Genomic DNA, 16,317 nt, shown 5'->3' with positions numbered 1-16,317 from the left:
TGTTTGGTTCTCTCTCGGTTTAATACGATATCACTGATTGAAACCTACCTCATAACAATGATCGCATTGTAATACAGACTGGATAGTTTTCAAAGCTTACAAGGTGATACCATCACGCCGTTTCAGGTGGCTTGGTACACCATTACTTTTAAAAACTAATAAACATCTACTGCCCAACAAGTGACAATGTTTCAAAGAAAACCTTTGGAGAAAATCCCTCAGTTTGTTTGAATGTACTGCAATGTAAAAATGTAATAATCAACTTAAAATAGAACTATTTTGTTGATATATTTGGACTGAGTTCTATCTTGTTAAGAATCCCGAGTACAGCCAAATCAAACAAACGCCAGCATTTAACCTTGTCCGGTTATTAATATAGAGTTATATTGGATATTGTAAAAGCTGAGTTGACGTAATCGTCGAGCAGGAAAAGAAATCTGCCAATGTTGACCAACACCCCCTAACTATATTTAAGACCTTATGCTGCGAGTAATTACTAATTGATAAGATGAAATCACCATAGGTTTGGGAGCAGTTGCTTTTGAAACCATAAAGCGAACAAAAGGCCTGAAGATTTGGATGCATAAGATTTAAAAGATCTGATTTGAATATCCTAAAGAAAATACTCTTAAAATAACAACCGAATTGAATTGGGGAGGGTTCTGTTGGACAACAAACGTCGCGCAGTTTACGGCACTGTATTTCACATCAAAACACATGGCAAATGCTTTTATTGTGTCCGACTCACAATCTCTTCAAATCTCCCAACAGTTTACCATCAAATAGAATGACTAGCGAAGGTGTCATGTCGTTTATTATAGTGCCGAGCATGCGCAAGGAGTGCTCAGCCGCTCCCACAGTGATCGCCACAAGACTGGATACCGGTCCTGATACTTCTAGTAAAGCTCGCTTCCTCTTCGCCGGCGGCACCAATCGAGGTTTAAATTTTGACAATCGGTATTTGTAAAAAAAACACATATGATCCTCCCCCTGCGCTTTTATTTAACTTTTTTCACCACTTGCCATCTTGGTCTTCAACGAATTTGATAAGACCCTTCAAGAAAGAAGTTATTAATTTTGTCCTCGTGACAATTGAAATAACAATATTGTTCATCGATTGCATTAACAGCATTTGCATTGCTTTTATATGGTTGGAAATCTCTTAATTATGCTCTTGGCTGCTATTTGCAGCCTCTGTCCACTAAATATCGCACTTTACTGCACACCTTGTTCTTGGGATGTTGCAGTCCTGTTTTTTTTAACTGTGGATTAAATCTCACCACACGGACTTTAAACATTGGTACCAAGCGTTTAAAAGAAACATATAAGGCCAATAGAATCGTTCCGACAACATTCATTTCCAACGACTTAAAATCACCTATCTTTCCTCATCGTTTGAGCTAATGGTAATCTTTGGTGAAATTTCTGGATGGGGCGTCAAGTTAGCACCAAATGAATATATTTCGTTTATGCCGACTTACAAAAAAAATAACGGAATTGCTCATCATCCGTGTGGAATTCTTGAAATATGCACGACGAAACATTGACTATCTTTCGAACTATTGTTAGCCCATCGCTCACCACCGTCCTATCAGAGTTACAGCGATGGAAGTGATGGATGGGTGTATTTTCAGCAAGCGTTCGGCACATTTTACACCAGTGTAGACGACAGGAGAATTTCTGGAGTGATATAATTAGTGCTCCCATCCACCCATTCAATAAAAAAACACGGTTTGATTGATGGCGATTTCGCAAAATTGACAGCATCCGTTCGAAAAAGGGGGTACCACTGATTTGTAGCCCTTTTGATCTTAGCTCAGAGAACACGTGTTGTACACGGATAACAAAAGTAAAACTCCGACGAGATTTATTGAAAACCCGATGTGAAGGTGTGCCTGTAAAGAATTTGTAATAATTTTTAAAACTGAAAAAAAACATATATTCCGGAGCAATTTTAGGCTAACATTTTGAACGAAGGGGCTGAGAATATGCTAAATGGAAGAGTGAAAATGCTGTTCACCGAATCAGAGTTTGGTGGCAAATTTATTTTCAGATAAGCATCCTTATGATCTTTAGTCCATGTTATCTAAGTTTTTTTTTAAAGTAACCCCCTTAAAAGTAAACTATTTGGTAACACGGAAAAGCAAAAACGTGTCCCCCCCCCACCTTAAAGCATCAACTATGATTATTCTATCTTAATTGGAAAGTAAAGGATTAATTCGAATTCTTGCAAGATTGCTCAAGCATACTACAGTTGTATCCAGCGACACGTATATATAACATAGGACTGACTTCTAATACAGAATATGTAAGAAACGTAATTGTTTTATATGAAATCCGTGAACATAAGCATTGTATCCATCTCAGTTTTAACGCGTTATTTTCATAAATTCTGTTGCACATTCTGAAATGCAAATATATTTAAATGCTGATATGTATTAGTTTTAAACGGTTCAAGTAATAAAAATACATTATGTTGGTTTGTCAGAAACGTGTTAGTGTTTTATCAGTCCAATAAATTGCTCATGTGAACCTTTTAACGAACTATAACAACAAATGCAATGCAAAGCATTTCGGAACACTGTATTTCGGTGATTTGAAATCTAATTATAATTTCTCGACTAAATCCAGAGCAGTTCTCCGCAGCTGGATTCAGTTTATTGCATGCTGGACGACGAAGGTACGTTTCACTGCAGATCATTTCAACTTTCTTCTCATGCTGAAAAAAATCTTTTTTTAAAGTTATCCCCACCGCATAGCACTCGATAAAAGTCAAACGACATATTTTCCGTGGAGATAAAAAGAAAAAGAGGGTCTTTTCGTGCAACTTTTTCCTCAGTTTAGGTTTTTCAGAGATGCTCTCGCTCAACCATAAAAAGGAAAAGACCGTGCACCGAAAAAAAAGAAGCGTGCTCACGTTTTTTTCTGTTTTAAAAACCAGTCCAGCAAACGAATGAAGCATATCTTGGGGGAGGTGAGTTCCTCGTGTTGTGATTCTTGATGGGTCAGTGGTTGACACCGTCACACACCAGCCTTCCTCGCTCACCGTGCAGAGATTCTGTCTAGTTTTTAGGGCCGTGGCGCCACCTCTGGTTCCAATAAAGTAGTGCATCACTAGACGTTCTGCATTCGTGAATTTTGTTGACAAGCCGTTATCTTTAACAGAGATATACAACAGTCATCAATTAGATAATTAAGGTGATTTTACGTTGTTTATATATTGACGGGGCAGGCATTTCTAGTCCTGCTCGGCAATCCAACAAATTAGTTCCGACAAAACTCTGGCTGGTAAATAGAAAACGGGTTAGAGTAATTTTATTTTTTTCACAGATTCTTCTAAATAAACCTTATACAATGGCATTTCTTGTGAAGCTTTACCTTTGTAAATCGCATATCATCACAACTGAACGTATTAACGTTGCAACTAGGCTTAATCCCAGAAAGGCGATTTTGAGAGATTTTATAAGATTTTTTTGTCATCTTTGAAGGAACATTGAATTATCCAATTGCTATTTCACACAGTCTAAAATCGGACCGAAATCCATTCCTTCTGGAAAATAAAAGTGATGCAAGAACATTTAAGAGTTTCGTTTTTTTTTGTTCTTTAAAGGAGAAAAGCTATTGACAAGAACTTCCGAGAGCCAAACTGCGCCGGATGCGTTTCTTGAATAATTTAACTTGTTAAACTATTCTTATCACGAAAAGCAAAAAAAAAGTTGTTGCCGGGAAGGCGTTCAGTCACAGCATCCAAAAACCCATTAAAGTCATTATTAACGTGTCTTGAATAATAACAACTCTCATTAAAGTGGCTAATTTATTTAGCTCCGTGAAAGATGCAATTAAAATCCCAAGAAGAAGCAGTCGTTTTAATCAGGGCATTTTTTCGAGTCTGCAATAACTCTATTTAGTATATATGCTCTAAAACATATCGAAAGTGATATGATTACAAATGTTTTGAAATGTAATGATTGCAATAAATTTTATCAACTTCTTTCTTGGGCTGTTCAGAAAATTAATTATTATTAATTTTAATTGATGGAGCATTGTATTAAGATGCACGTTCCTAATGAATCCAAAAAAAGGGTGGAGAAGGCGGCACAATCCCTATGAAGCTTTCACCAGCCAAAAACGCTTAGATTATTTTCCATTAAACCCGATGGAAGGATTCCCCAAAATTCAAAACGGTTTGGATTCTTCACAAGTCAAACAGGCACCCACCGGCTCCCCAAGACAGACTCATATGTCAAAGCATAATTGAACAGAACGTGATCCCGAAAACCTATTGGCCACATCGTTATACTTCTAAGAAACTTCTCTTTTGTTACCGATCTTGCACTTGCCTCGAGCTGCTTCAAACGGCACAGCCTCTGGCTTTTCGCAACGAAACGCGTAAAATGGACATTTTAGCTCGGGAGAGATACACACACGGAGTTGGGATTAGAATCGAATGGGACTTTTAGCAAATCTACAAAACGACTCAAACTACCTTTCTGTTTTTTTTACCACACTGGCATGCATACATGTTAGCGAAACCCGCATCTATATCGGAACCAAGAGCACGCGCTGATAAGGCATCTTGTTATGCCATATGTTCAATAATTGCTTCATACGGCACGGAGGCATCATGCATTTACTGATAACTATCTAATTCTTTTTGTGACTTAAATTTTGATCAGTTCGATTGTGCATTTCCAACGCCCGAACTTAAATAAACTCCAGATATCGGGATAGTGCATCCGGTTCTCTGCACAGAGCGATGGCCATTTGAGTTTTATTAATCAGGAATATGGCGATTTGAAAATTTACTGACCCAGTGTTTCTGACACCCATATCGCGTATCACGCTACGACATGGAGCGCCAGGGTCACGGCGCGTAGTGAGAGAGCCGAGGGTCGAATCTTCATCTCAGACCGAAGCATTTCACTATCCCGCACGGATGAAACGCACCTACAGCGCAAAGCCAACTAATCGGTAGGGCTGGCCATTGCCACAGCAAGCAAGGACATCACCTGATTTATGGGACTGGAGGAATTTGATTAGATCGCAGCGTATGGCGTTTTTGCAGGAGAATGCAGTCTACAGCTTGACACTCCGATCCAACTCTTTTTAAAAAATAAAATACAGTATTGAGCGTGCCAAGACTCCTATCTCAAAACTATAGAGTAAATCTCTCAAATAAACTTCAGTAACTTCGCCTAAGGATCAGAGGACAATTCGCTCAACTATTTCCTGTTTACAAAAGTGATGCGGGTTCCCAAATGGAACAGACTATCTTAATATATAATATAGGGACAACAATAGAGCCAAAAGTACAGCTCTGCCACTGAAGCTACCGGTATCTGTCGCCTGATCTAATTACATCACGTCAAAAGAAAAAGGCTGCAGCGTGGATTTGGATCGATCTTCGATTTCCAGCTGAGCCCCAAGACATTTTCCTCGGACTCCTCCCCCACCTGTCACTTAAACTTTACACCAATTGCAGGGTCGGAAGTCTCTAAGCGGTTTCCTCCGATTGGTGAAGGCGAGTTTGTGCCCCTTTATTTAGCAAGTCCAATATACTCAGAAGACTGCCCGAGTTTCAGCTACAGACAGAGTTGGTTACAGCTCCAAGCGGATTGCGGAGTTTCTTTCTCCCCAAAGAGGGAAGGAGAAAAAGTTTGAAGCAAGCTTCCTCCTTGCTATTTTATTTCCTCCCAGTTGCTTAGTGCAGGCGCCTCTCTCCTTTTTTTGCATGAATCTCCTCAATCCCTTCCTGAAAATGACAGAGGAACACGAGAAAGCTCTCTCAGACGCGCCCAGCCCGACTATGTCTGAGGAGTCGACCGGTTCCCCATGCGGATCTGGCACAGGATCGGACGCCGAGGATACCAAACCCAGCCACGGCGACCAGGACGATCTGTGCAGTCAGAGTCTGGACTCCAAGAAAGAGGAAGACGACAAGTTCCCGGCGTGTATCCGGGAAGCCGTGACCCAGGTGCTGAAGGGATACGACTGGACGCTAGTGCCCATGCCAGTCCGTGTCAATGGCTCATCCAAGAACAAACCTCATGTCAAACGACCCATGAATGCCTTCATGGTTTGGGCTCAGGCAGCGCGTAGGAAGTTGGCAGACCAGTACCCTCATCTGCACAATGCAGAACTGAGCAAAACTCTCGGCAAACTCTGGAGGTGAGTGGCCCAAGCTCGCGCTTTTAATAAAATAATTCGAGTTGAAGGTTGGCAGTGGAATAGTTAAAAGTGCACGATATTAATTATAATAATCCCGGATTTGCTTAAATAATAATACACACACAACCTTTTTCAAATAATGTAAATTCATTATTTAATATGGGGAAAACGAGATTTCCGATTTAAAAAGGAGTTACATGATGCATGAGTGCAGGTAGACGGCGATTTTCCTGACTAAGCGCGCTTTGCTGCGTCTAATCTAATTGCCTGCACTTATTGTATGAAGAACTGCTGAATTTTAATGTGTGGGATAATTAAGGATTATCTGCAGATAGGCAAGAATCGTCATCACCCTCGACAGTATAGTTTTCCCATGGACGGTGGCTTGCATGAATTTATTCTGCGGCGCACCGTGCAAAAATGAAAGTTGTTGCGCTTTTCTTCGCGATTGAAGTTTGTGTCTGTCTGCTGCGGGGAGGGCTGGGAGTCAAAACTAGTTTGGTTGGTTTCATAGAGAGTGTGGGATGTGAGATTGGCGGGGGGGGGGGGTGTCCTTCGCTAGTGTTTGTCCCAATCGAACCTGTCTTGGCGCGCGGAATTGAAGGGAGACTTGTCAAAAATCGATCCGATCGGATTCCTTCACAGTTCATTAAGCCCTCTCCCCAGTCTTTCCCCGCCCTCAGCTCCGAAACATTTAGTCTGAACCTGTCCCGAGTCCGCCTGAGCTCTGTAGGCAATTGTGCAAAGTTAGAACTTTTAGACTCCTGGTCGCTGAGCTGCAACTAATTTGCGGCGTCCAAACCCACGCTGGAACAGAGATTTTTGAACTCGATTGAGATGATCGCGCATTGTTAACTCTGTGGCTCTCTTGGGCTTTCTGCAGATTGCTTAATGAAGGCGAAAAGCGCCCTTTCGTGGAGGAGGCCGAGCGGCTACGAGTTCAGCATAAGAAGGATCACCCCGACTACAAATACCAGCCAAGGCGGAGGAAATCGGTGAAGAACGGCCAGGGTGAGAGCGAAGAGGGAACCGAGCAGACTCACATCACCCCCAATGCTCTGTTCAAAGCTCTGCAGGCGGACTCGCCGCACTCCGCCTCCAGCATGAGCGACGTGCATTCCCCCGGGGAACACTCAGGTGAGTCAGTAGCCGGAGCAGTGGAGGGAATGAAGGCAGCGGGAACATTAACAGTCATTAGTTAAAGCGAAGAGATTCCGCAAATGCTGGAAATCCTGAGCGACACCCACAACATTCTGGAGGGACTCAGCAGGTCAGGTAGCATCTATGGAGGGACGGGCCAAGACCTTGCCTGACCTCCTGAGTTCCTCCAGTTTTTTTTTATATGCGTTTTGTCGGAAGTTAGAAGTACTTTGAAAAGAAATATTGAGCGGTGTTATCAGTGCATCCTTGGAGTCTGTGACTCTGGGTGGAGAGCTGGAGTAATAAAAGGGCTTGTGCTCTCTCTTTTGATTTTTTTAGGACAATCCCAGGGGCCGCCGACACCGCCCACCACGCCCAAAACTGAGATTCAGCCCGGCAAACCGGACCTGAAGCGTGAGGGTCGCCCCCTGCAGGAAGGAGGCAGGCAGCCTCACATTGACTTCAGCAACGTGGACATCGGAGAGCTGAGCAGCGAAGTCATGTCCAACATGGAGACGTTCGACGTCAACGAGTTTGACCAGTACCTCCCACCCAATGGGCACCCAGGCGTTCCAGGCACACACACCAGCCATGGGCCAAGTGCCCAGGCCAGCTACACCGGCAGCTATGGCATCAGCAGTACCTCGGCCGGGCAGACGGCTCACCCCTGGCTGTCGAAGCAGCACTCCATGACTGGCATGGCCAGCGAGCAGGGACAGCAGCAGAGGACGCACATCAAGACGGAGCAGCTCAGCCCCAGCCACTACAACGAGCAGCAGCATTCTCCGCAGCAGATCAGCTACGGCTCCTTCAACATGCAGCACTACAGCTCTTCCTACCCGTCCATTCCTCGCACCCAGTATGACTACCCAGACCACCAGAATACCAACTCCTACTACAGCCACGCCGCGGGACAGACCACGGGCCTCTTCTCCACCTTCACCTACATGAACCCCTCCCAGCGCCCCATGTACACACCCATTGCAGACACCACAGGAGTCCCGTCCATCCCCCAAACCCACAGTCCACAGCACTGGGAGCAGCCAGTCTACACACAGCTGACCAGACCTTAATGACCCACTGGTCTAGACTTGAGTGCATACAAGGAGGTTGATGGGGTCCCGCAGAGAGGTGCTCCCTGCACTAACGTGAACTGCTGTGAGAAGTGGCCAAAGTGTCCCACCACAAAGTGCTTTGCCGTGTCAATTCAGTACTGGTGACTGAACTGACTGCTAAAACAAACAAAATGTTCAACGTTGCATGACTGAAAGTTAAGGCAAGTCATTGAATGAACAAGTCTGAACAATCAAGTCAGCTGGTTTGGTCATTTCCTGTGTTTGGACTTATTATTTTGTAGTATTGAACTCCTCTGTGAGGAGAATTTTCTTTAATTTTTTTGAATTTAGTATGTACTGTGTATGAGTCATTGCCATTTGCAGAGTGGGGATTTATACATGTTTTAGCAAATAAAACCTCTTATTTTGAAAGATAAAATGCCAAACCACTTTTGGTAGAATACTTAACGGTTTGCTATTGCCATAAGGCCTATTTTTTTATGAAATAGTATCTTTTTCACTCTATTTGCAATGTCAGTTTTGAAAAAAAAATGTTCCTGCAATTCCAGTCAAAAAGTGATCACAGGTCAATGCCAGAATATAACAAGAGGAAGGGATAGGTGAATGTTTGTACCAATTTAAAACAGGAATGGCAATTTATTTTTACAGTAGAGGTACTGATAGTTTCAGCAGGCCTCCCCACACGCAGTGTCATACGCCGTGGTATGGGAAGGAATAGATATTGAGGTGGATTGAGTTTCTGAGCATTCCTGTGCTGAGAACCACATCATCCAAGCATTAGGTAGCGAGTCTGCAGCTGACATCCAGCTTCCTGCATGAGAACTTGTGTATTAAAAATACAGGAAATGTCTTTAACCCTCCGAGTGCAGTCCGTGTTGTGCACATATGCAGCATAACAAATTCCACAGTTTTGTAAAGTCTAAATACTGTCAAATCCTCACTGGTGCTGCAAAAATTGAATTGGACAGCATGATGAATACTAGTTACTATCTTATGCAAAGGATTTATCCCCGTGTCTCGGAGTGTCCATTGCTGTTTTAGTGCTCAGCAGGGAAGAGCTGCAAGTGAACTCCGGAAACATGGTTTAAAAACTGTAAACATTATTTATCTTGTAAAGTTTCTTATTAAAGTGCTTTTTTTTTTACATCTTGTACTTAGTTCTTTTCTGTACAGTTGTTTGGATGCTAAAATGGAAGAACTCGACTTTATTAAGCTGATCAGAAATGTGTAAAGACTGGAAGATAATTTTCAAAGAATAAAGAAATTGCAAATGTAGTTTACAGCATTTGCTAATTGCTTCAGCTACTACATTTTGCTAACTAGAAAATAAAAAAAACTTTTATAACTTTTTTACCTGATATTTACAAAAATCTCTTAAAAGTTTTCAATCTATTTTCATTAAGCTGTGGCATGGTTGAACAGATCGCTTTTTAAAAGAAAAGACAACAGGCATTCAGAAATATATATATTTGTTAACAGTTTTAATGGAAAAGTGTCATAGGGATTCAGTAGTACAGAACTCAGTTACTCTGTAATATGGCTGAAACTCTTATTTCTGTATAAAAGTTGGACATTAAAGTATTTCTGTAACTTAAAACTATCAAATCAGATATTTTGCCTTTAGGTGAGTTTGAAAAGACCTGTCTTTAAAGAAACTTACCTTTTGTACATTATTGTTTGCAATAAAAAAGAAATGTATTAAAATATAATATGTTTATGATCTCCTTGTTACACAAATAAGCCACATTACTGAACAGATTCAACATGTTAAATAGCTTTATGATTAATGCGATACATACTCTGTTACATTAATTCCCTAGCAAGAGTATTCAAATTTTAAAATATATTCTTTCTTCCCCATGTGTTTATGTTACCTTTTTCTTTTGAGGATTATAAAGATATGTATTGACAAAATACCTCTGTTCAGCATTGTTCTCATAATGTCTGCAAAAACATGGATGAAAAAGTTTTGCTTCCAGTAGAAACCTTTGATTTGGACGATGCCTGTCTAATTTGACCATTTGCTCAAACACAATGGGTAGCCCATTAAACTATATGAATCATAAAACAAAATCATGCAAACTGCATAATCTATTCACTAGCTGTTTCTCTGGGCAGTTTTTCCCAGTAAATGTGCTCATTAATATGCTGGGCAGCCCCATGTGACAGTACTTGGCCCCATACATCCCTTTGGGTGGTCTGTTGTTATGCAAAATATGGTGGGTCACCCTTAGTCACACAATTGTCTGTAAAACCAAAAAAAAAGCATGAATACAACACGTTTAAGTTTTATTTTACAGTCTTACTTTTGAAAACAAAATTAGTTAAGACCAATAAATTTGAACATCCAGTTAGATTATTTTCACTCACACAATTGAACTAATTAATACTGGGGCTGAAACAAAGTGCTTTTGAAACAGCTTTAACTTGCAGAGTGTTGTATATGGAATACTAAATATCCCTGTTGTATATGGAATATTAAATATTCCTACATTGTTTAACAAAAATATACTATGTGGCCAGTTATTTGCAGCATCAGCCGTCTAGATGCCAAGACTTTGACAACCACCCCCATCTTGAATGCAAACATAGACTCCCCTACTTTGCAAGTTTTGCCAGTTCTCCGTCAGACTGCTAGATGGAGCAAGCTGTGGGTGTTGGATCACTCATTCTCGACAGAGGAGGAGCAAAGGGAAAAATGTCAGACTACTTTACAGAAGGGAGCTTATTCTTGGCGGAACGGCAAGAGGCACTGCCAGCAGCATGCATTATAGTGTGCGTGGCCTTATTCTCCCAATAACAGGAGGCATCGTAGGCAAAGAGGGCAAGAGAAAAACTTAAACAAAATGAGATCTTTTCTATATCTCTTCCTGCATAATTTTAGCAAACAACACTGCGTTCTGCTTCCACATCTGGGCAATTCAGTGCAGCAAAGTACTCGTTCATCTTGTAGCAATTTATTATATAAAATTATTAGAAACTAAATTGGTGAATTGGATCCTGTGGATTCCAATCTTTTCCTTTCTCTTTTGCCTGTACCATTCTGGACAATATTTTGCCATTTTAGTCAATAAAGGCAGAGTCCAAGTTCAGTAACTTAGCTGTTATGCAGTTAAAAAGATAAGCGATAAAGATTAGCTTTATTTGCCACATGCACTGTGAACAAAAACTGGAGTGAAATGTTGACCTTTTTGCCAATGAACAACACAGTTCCAAGGATGAGCTGGGGGTAGCTCGCAAGTGTTGCCATGCTTCCCATGCCAACAGACCAGGCCCACTTACTAAACTTAACCCTAAACCGAATGTCTTTGGAATGCGGAAGGAAATGGGAGCAAACCCACACACTCACAGGGAGAAGGCACAAACTTCGTACTGACAGTGGCAGGAATTGAACCCCACTTGTTGATCACTGGTGCTGTAAGGCATTGTGCCAGCCACTACGCTGACATCCTGCCCCAGTTCTTCACTGTGTTTTACATGTAGCCAGGGAGCTGGCACCTGATACTCATAGTGTATATAGTACTGATGTAAAAGAGTCTTATGTGTGATAAATGTAAACATCAGGACATTGCAAACTTACTTCTCAAGCATTAACTATCAAATCATTTAAATTAAGTAATCTTGAATGAAGAGGAGAATTTGTTCATGTTGATTTAATGTACACAGATTCTGAAAAAGCTGCTTTTCAGCTACAGGCTGAGACTAACAGATCTGTTCTATCTGATGCATTTTAGATAGCAAAGCTAGGTAGGCAACGATAACCAGAACAATTTCAGTTTTGCTCATTCAGGCAGAGATGTCTCTCTTGACATGTGTTTTTTGACCGAAATTGGTTTGGTGGTTCACCATTGATACTGCATACACTCAGTGACCACCTAATTAGGTACAACTGTACACCTGCTCGTTAATGTAAACATCTAAGCAGGCAACCGTCTGGCAGCAACTCAATGCATGACGACATGGTCAAGAGATTCAGTTGTTTTTTCAGACCAAATATCAGAATGAGGGAGAATTGAGATCTAAGTGGCTTTGACCGTGAAATGATTGCTGGTGCCAGACACGCTGGTTTGAGTATCTCAGAAACTGCTGATCGCCTGGGGTTACACACTCAAGTCTCTGGTTATCAATATAGTAGTTGCCCAAATCAACTCCTGAGAGCCGTGATCAATTTAGGTCATTTTTAAAACAAATTCTGAATTGTGAGCCTGTTTGAACCTGTCAAATTGTGACAGGCAGAGATATGTAGACGTCAGTCAGTACATCTCAACTCTCTTGAGGTGCACAGGAGACACAAGCTGCACAAAGCTTAGGGGAGGTCCAGGAAGTGTCACCATCTGGCATTTGAAGGAGAAAAGTTCTGTTTCTTTTTAACCAACGTAGATTCTATAAGGATGGGGATGTACCTGGGGCTTGTGATTGTGTGTGTGTGTGTGTGTGTGTGTGTGCATGCACATGCACTACATTTTCACTGCATTAAGGACTATGGGACTGGTAGACAAAACATTTAACATGCACTGTACACCAGAGATTCACAACAAAGAGCTACATTTGTCTACATTTTTGTCATTGTTACCCCATTTCAAGAAATGCCACTTAACCTTCAGAACATTCTAAGAGCTAATACAACACGTTTTTTTTATCTCTCTCTGTAGATACTGAAATACAGAATAATGGTTAGTCAATGGAAACATTTTGATTATTGATCTGTATTGATCCTGATTGCAGATATTCATAAAAGTCAGGTAAAAAGCACTAGGCCTATTTCCTGAGGTGGCGTTCTTCAAATTTTATTAAAATATATGTTCAATGGCCACGTTTTTAGGTACATTTCTACACCTGCTCTCTAATGCAATTATCTAATCAACCAATTATGCCACAGCAACTCAATGCATGAAAGCATGCAGACATGGTCAGGATGTTCAGTTGCTGTTCATACTAATCATCAGAATGGAGCAGAAATGTGATCTAAGGGACTTTGCCTGTGGAATGATTGTTGGTGCCAGACGGGGTGGCTTGAATATCTCAGAAACTGCTGATCTTCTGAGATGTTCACGCACAACAGTCTCTAGTGTTTACTGAGAATGGTACAAAAAAAAAGCATCCAGTGAGAAGCAGTTCTGTGGGTGAAAACGCCTTGCTAATGAGAGAGGTTGGAGGAGAATTGCCAGACTAGATCAAAGCTGGCGAGAATGTGACAGCAACTCAAGCAATCACACATCACGATGGCGACGATGGCGGTGTGCAGAAGAGCACCCCTGAACCATGAAGTGGGCGGGCTACAGCAACAGAAGACCAAACTGGGTTCCACTCCTGGACCGAATAAAGTGGCTACTGAGTGTATATCTAACTGATGGTTAATGGTGATGCACTGAGCCTGAGTTACACCTGCTCACCTGCACAGAGCTTAGGCAATCACAAGGTCAGAACAAGGTGTGTCTCTGGCAAGGGTACACTGAACAGAAACCAAGCAAGTTGCAAGATTCAAGCAATCTATTATACGTATATTTATTTGTTTACGTATCGTTCCCACAAAGCAGGGGGAGTGGTGGGTAGGAGATTTCACAGGACTACTTCAAAACCACAACATGGGCTAATATTGTAAAAGAAACTTAAGCAATTATCAAAATAAAAGCAGAGACTTCATTGCCAAGGTTACTCAAATGGAAGCTCATTGTGTTAGGAGATGAACTTTGAGGACTTTGAATACATTTATTTTAAATCACATAATTATTCCAGATATCTATCAATGTTACTTACATGTATTGTCTCTCGTTTATTCTATTGCCACAATATTCCTACTTAGCCAACCGAATGATAAATATATGATAGACTGTAAATGGTTTGTACCAATTTTTGATCTTAGATTACAAAAAAAAGTTGACAAAAGACCCATCAAGATGTGATACTGAAATATTACAGTCTCTGAACCTATGCTGACATTTACACCCTGTGAATAACATAAACGTTACAGACAGGTACAAATTAATTAATTGTAGAGCTTGTAACAAGATACATCTGATCACCAGAGAACAAATCGTTTGTATGAGTCAAGGCTACTTACTGTGAAAGCCTGTGGCAAAATCAGCAAACAAGATAAAATTAAAAGTAGGACATAATAGTTATGTTGGGTTAAATTAAGATGCAGGCTTAACACTGATGGGTATTTTGTTTCAGAGCGTGAAGAGAGACCTTTTTTTAAAGAAACTAAAATTTATTGCGACATCTGGACAAGCACAGGAAAAACAGAAGCTGGCCCTGCATCAAGTAACCTGGTCTATGTAGTTCCATCTTCCACATTCTCTCATTCTGTTTTGCAAAAACTTCTAATGGTACTTACATCAGATTCGTTGCAGAATCCCTGAAACAACCAAAAATTGCATTGGAGCTCTGAAGGATGGATTCAGATTGCAAAATTAATCCTATCGTAACAAATGTTTTTGCTTTGAGTAGCAAAACATACTGTACATTCCTATCATTTGGTGGGACACACATTTCCACTCATGTAACACAATGTTATTTATAGAATTTTAGAAATGCCACACACGGTAAATTGGCCCATAATGGCACATTTCCTGTCATAATCCCTGGTTACAATTCAGATTGATTATTGTTGAAGTACACACTCCCTGCAGTTGCTCAGATCAAATTCTTTCGTCACGAAATAGCAACAAATTCTGCAAGGTAAGTAGGAACGTTTGTAAGGAAATGGCACATCTTATATCTATGAAGATTGACAAGGGATAAGAGGAAACAGGGTGCAATGGAGTGACCACATCAGGTCAGATTTCTTTATTGACACACCTGAGATATTAGGCATCCTCAGAACAAGGAATTGTCAGAAAAAGGATATAGAAAACTAAAGAAGTTTGGTCTGTCCCCTAAAACCCTCACTAATTTTGATAGATGCACCATAGAAAGCATTCTTCTAGGGTGCATCACAACCTGGTATGGAAGTTGTCCTGTCCAAGACCGGAAGAAGCTGCAGAAGATCGTGAACATGGCGCAGCACATCACACAAACCAATCTTCCGTCCTTGGACTCACTTTACACCACACGCTGTCCGAGCAGTGCTGCCAGGATAATCAAGGACACGACCCACCCAGCCAACACAATTTTCGTCCCTCTTCACTCCGGGAGAAGGCTCAGGAGCTTGAAGACTCGTATGGCCAGATTTGGGAACAGCTTCTTTCCAACTGTGATAAGACTGCTGAATGGATCCTGACCCGGATCTGGGCCGTACCCTCCTAATATCTGGACCTGCCTCTCGGTTTTTTTGCACTACCTTACTTTCCATTTTTCTATTTTCTATTTATGATTTATATAATTTAAATTTTTAATATTTACTATCGATTTGTAATCCAGGGAGTGGGAAACGCAGAATCAAATATTGCTGTGATGTTTGTACGTTCTAGTATCAATTGTTTGGTGACAATAAAGTATAAAGTAAAAGTAAGGTAGAGATAGTGTTCTAAAAAAGAGAGGAAATACAAACACAACATTCAAAACCACTGCACTCATAACCAGAAAACAGAATGCCATTAATTTTTACACAATGTGACCATCACTTGCAAAGCCCACATTTATGATCTGGCCCTAATTACGCTCGAGAAGATGATAATGAGCCGCTTTGACCCACTGCTGTCCCTTAGAGTTACTCCCACAGTTTTAATTGAGAGGATTTCAGGATTTAGACTCAGCGGTGATGAGAGACAAAACTGAAAATGTGCATTTGCAACATGGTAGGGAAATAGAAGAATAACATTTATGTTCTATGTTTGAAACGTCAGAATGTTTTCCATTGCAAATTGGTGAAGGTGGATGAAGCCCAACTATTGGCTACATATACTTCGAACTCTGATATAGGTCCTCTGGTCTGTGGTTGCTCATTGCAGGGCCTGAGGTGTCCATTACATCCCATGATAGTGTAATGGTT

General features: G+C 41.0%; 1 protein-coding gene and 1 long non-coding RNA gene across 2 annotated transcripts; one reads left to right on the top strand and one right to left on the bottom strand.

The window, feature by feature from the left end:
- Positions 1–2,043: 2,043 nt before the first annotated feature.
- Positions 2,044–5,342, bottom strand: LOC134336536 (uncharacterized). The gene is made up of 3 exons (XR_010015821.1): positions 4,811–5,342; positions 3,379–3,550; positions 2,044–3,156 (listed from the first exon to the last, which is right to left on the bottom strand). It is a non-coding gene; the product is annotated as an uncharacterized LOC134336536 (long non-coding RNA).
- Positions 5,343–5,561: 219 nt separating this feature from the next.
- sox9a (SRY-box transcription factor 9a) lies at positions 5,562–10,076 on the top strand. The gene is made up of 3 exons (XM_063074531.1): positions 5,562–6,168; positions 7,052–7,305; positions 7,648–10,076. Exons 1-3 carry the CDS (start codon positions 5,732–5,734, stop codon positions 8,379–8,381), a joined length of 1,425 nt encoding a protein of 474 aa, XP_062930601.1. The 5' UTR covers positions 5,562–5,731; the 3' UTR covers positions 8,382–10,076.
- Positions 10,077–16,317: the final 6,241 nt, after the last annotated feature.

The sequence above is a fragment of the Mobula hypostoma genome, chromosome 22 (genome assembly GCF_963921235.1).
Source record: "Mobula hypostoma chromosome 22, sMobHyp1.1, whole genome shotgun sequence".
Classification (NCBI taxonomy): domain Eukaryota; kingdom Metazoa; phylum Chordata; class Chondrichthyes; order Myliobatiformes; family Myliobatidae; genus Mobula; species Mobula hypostoma.
Note: the sequence above shows the minus strand (reverse complement) of the source record. Positions and strands in the feature narration are given on the sequence as shown.

Excerpts from the sequence above, each read along its gene's own strand:
- sox9a (XM_063074531.1), top strand. The coding sequence starts at position 5,732 with ATGAATCTCCTCAATCCCTTCCTGAAAATGACAGAGGAACACGAGAAA. Across the intron at positions 6,169-7,051 it reads ACTCTCGGCAAACTCTGGAG|ATTGCTTAATGAAGGCGAAA; the intron begins GTGAGTGGCCCA and ends GGCTTTCTGCAG. Across the intron at positions 7,306-7,647 it reads TTCCCCCGGGGAACACTCAG|GACAATCCCAGGGGCCGCCG; the intron begins GTGAGTCAGTAG and ends TGATTTTTTTAG.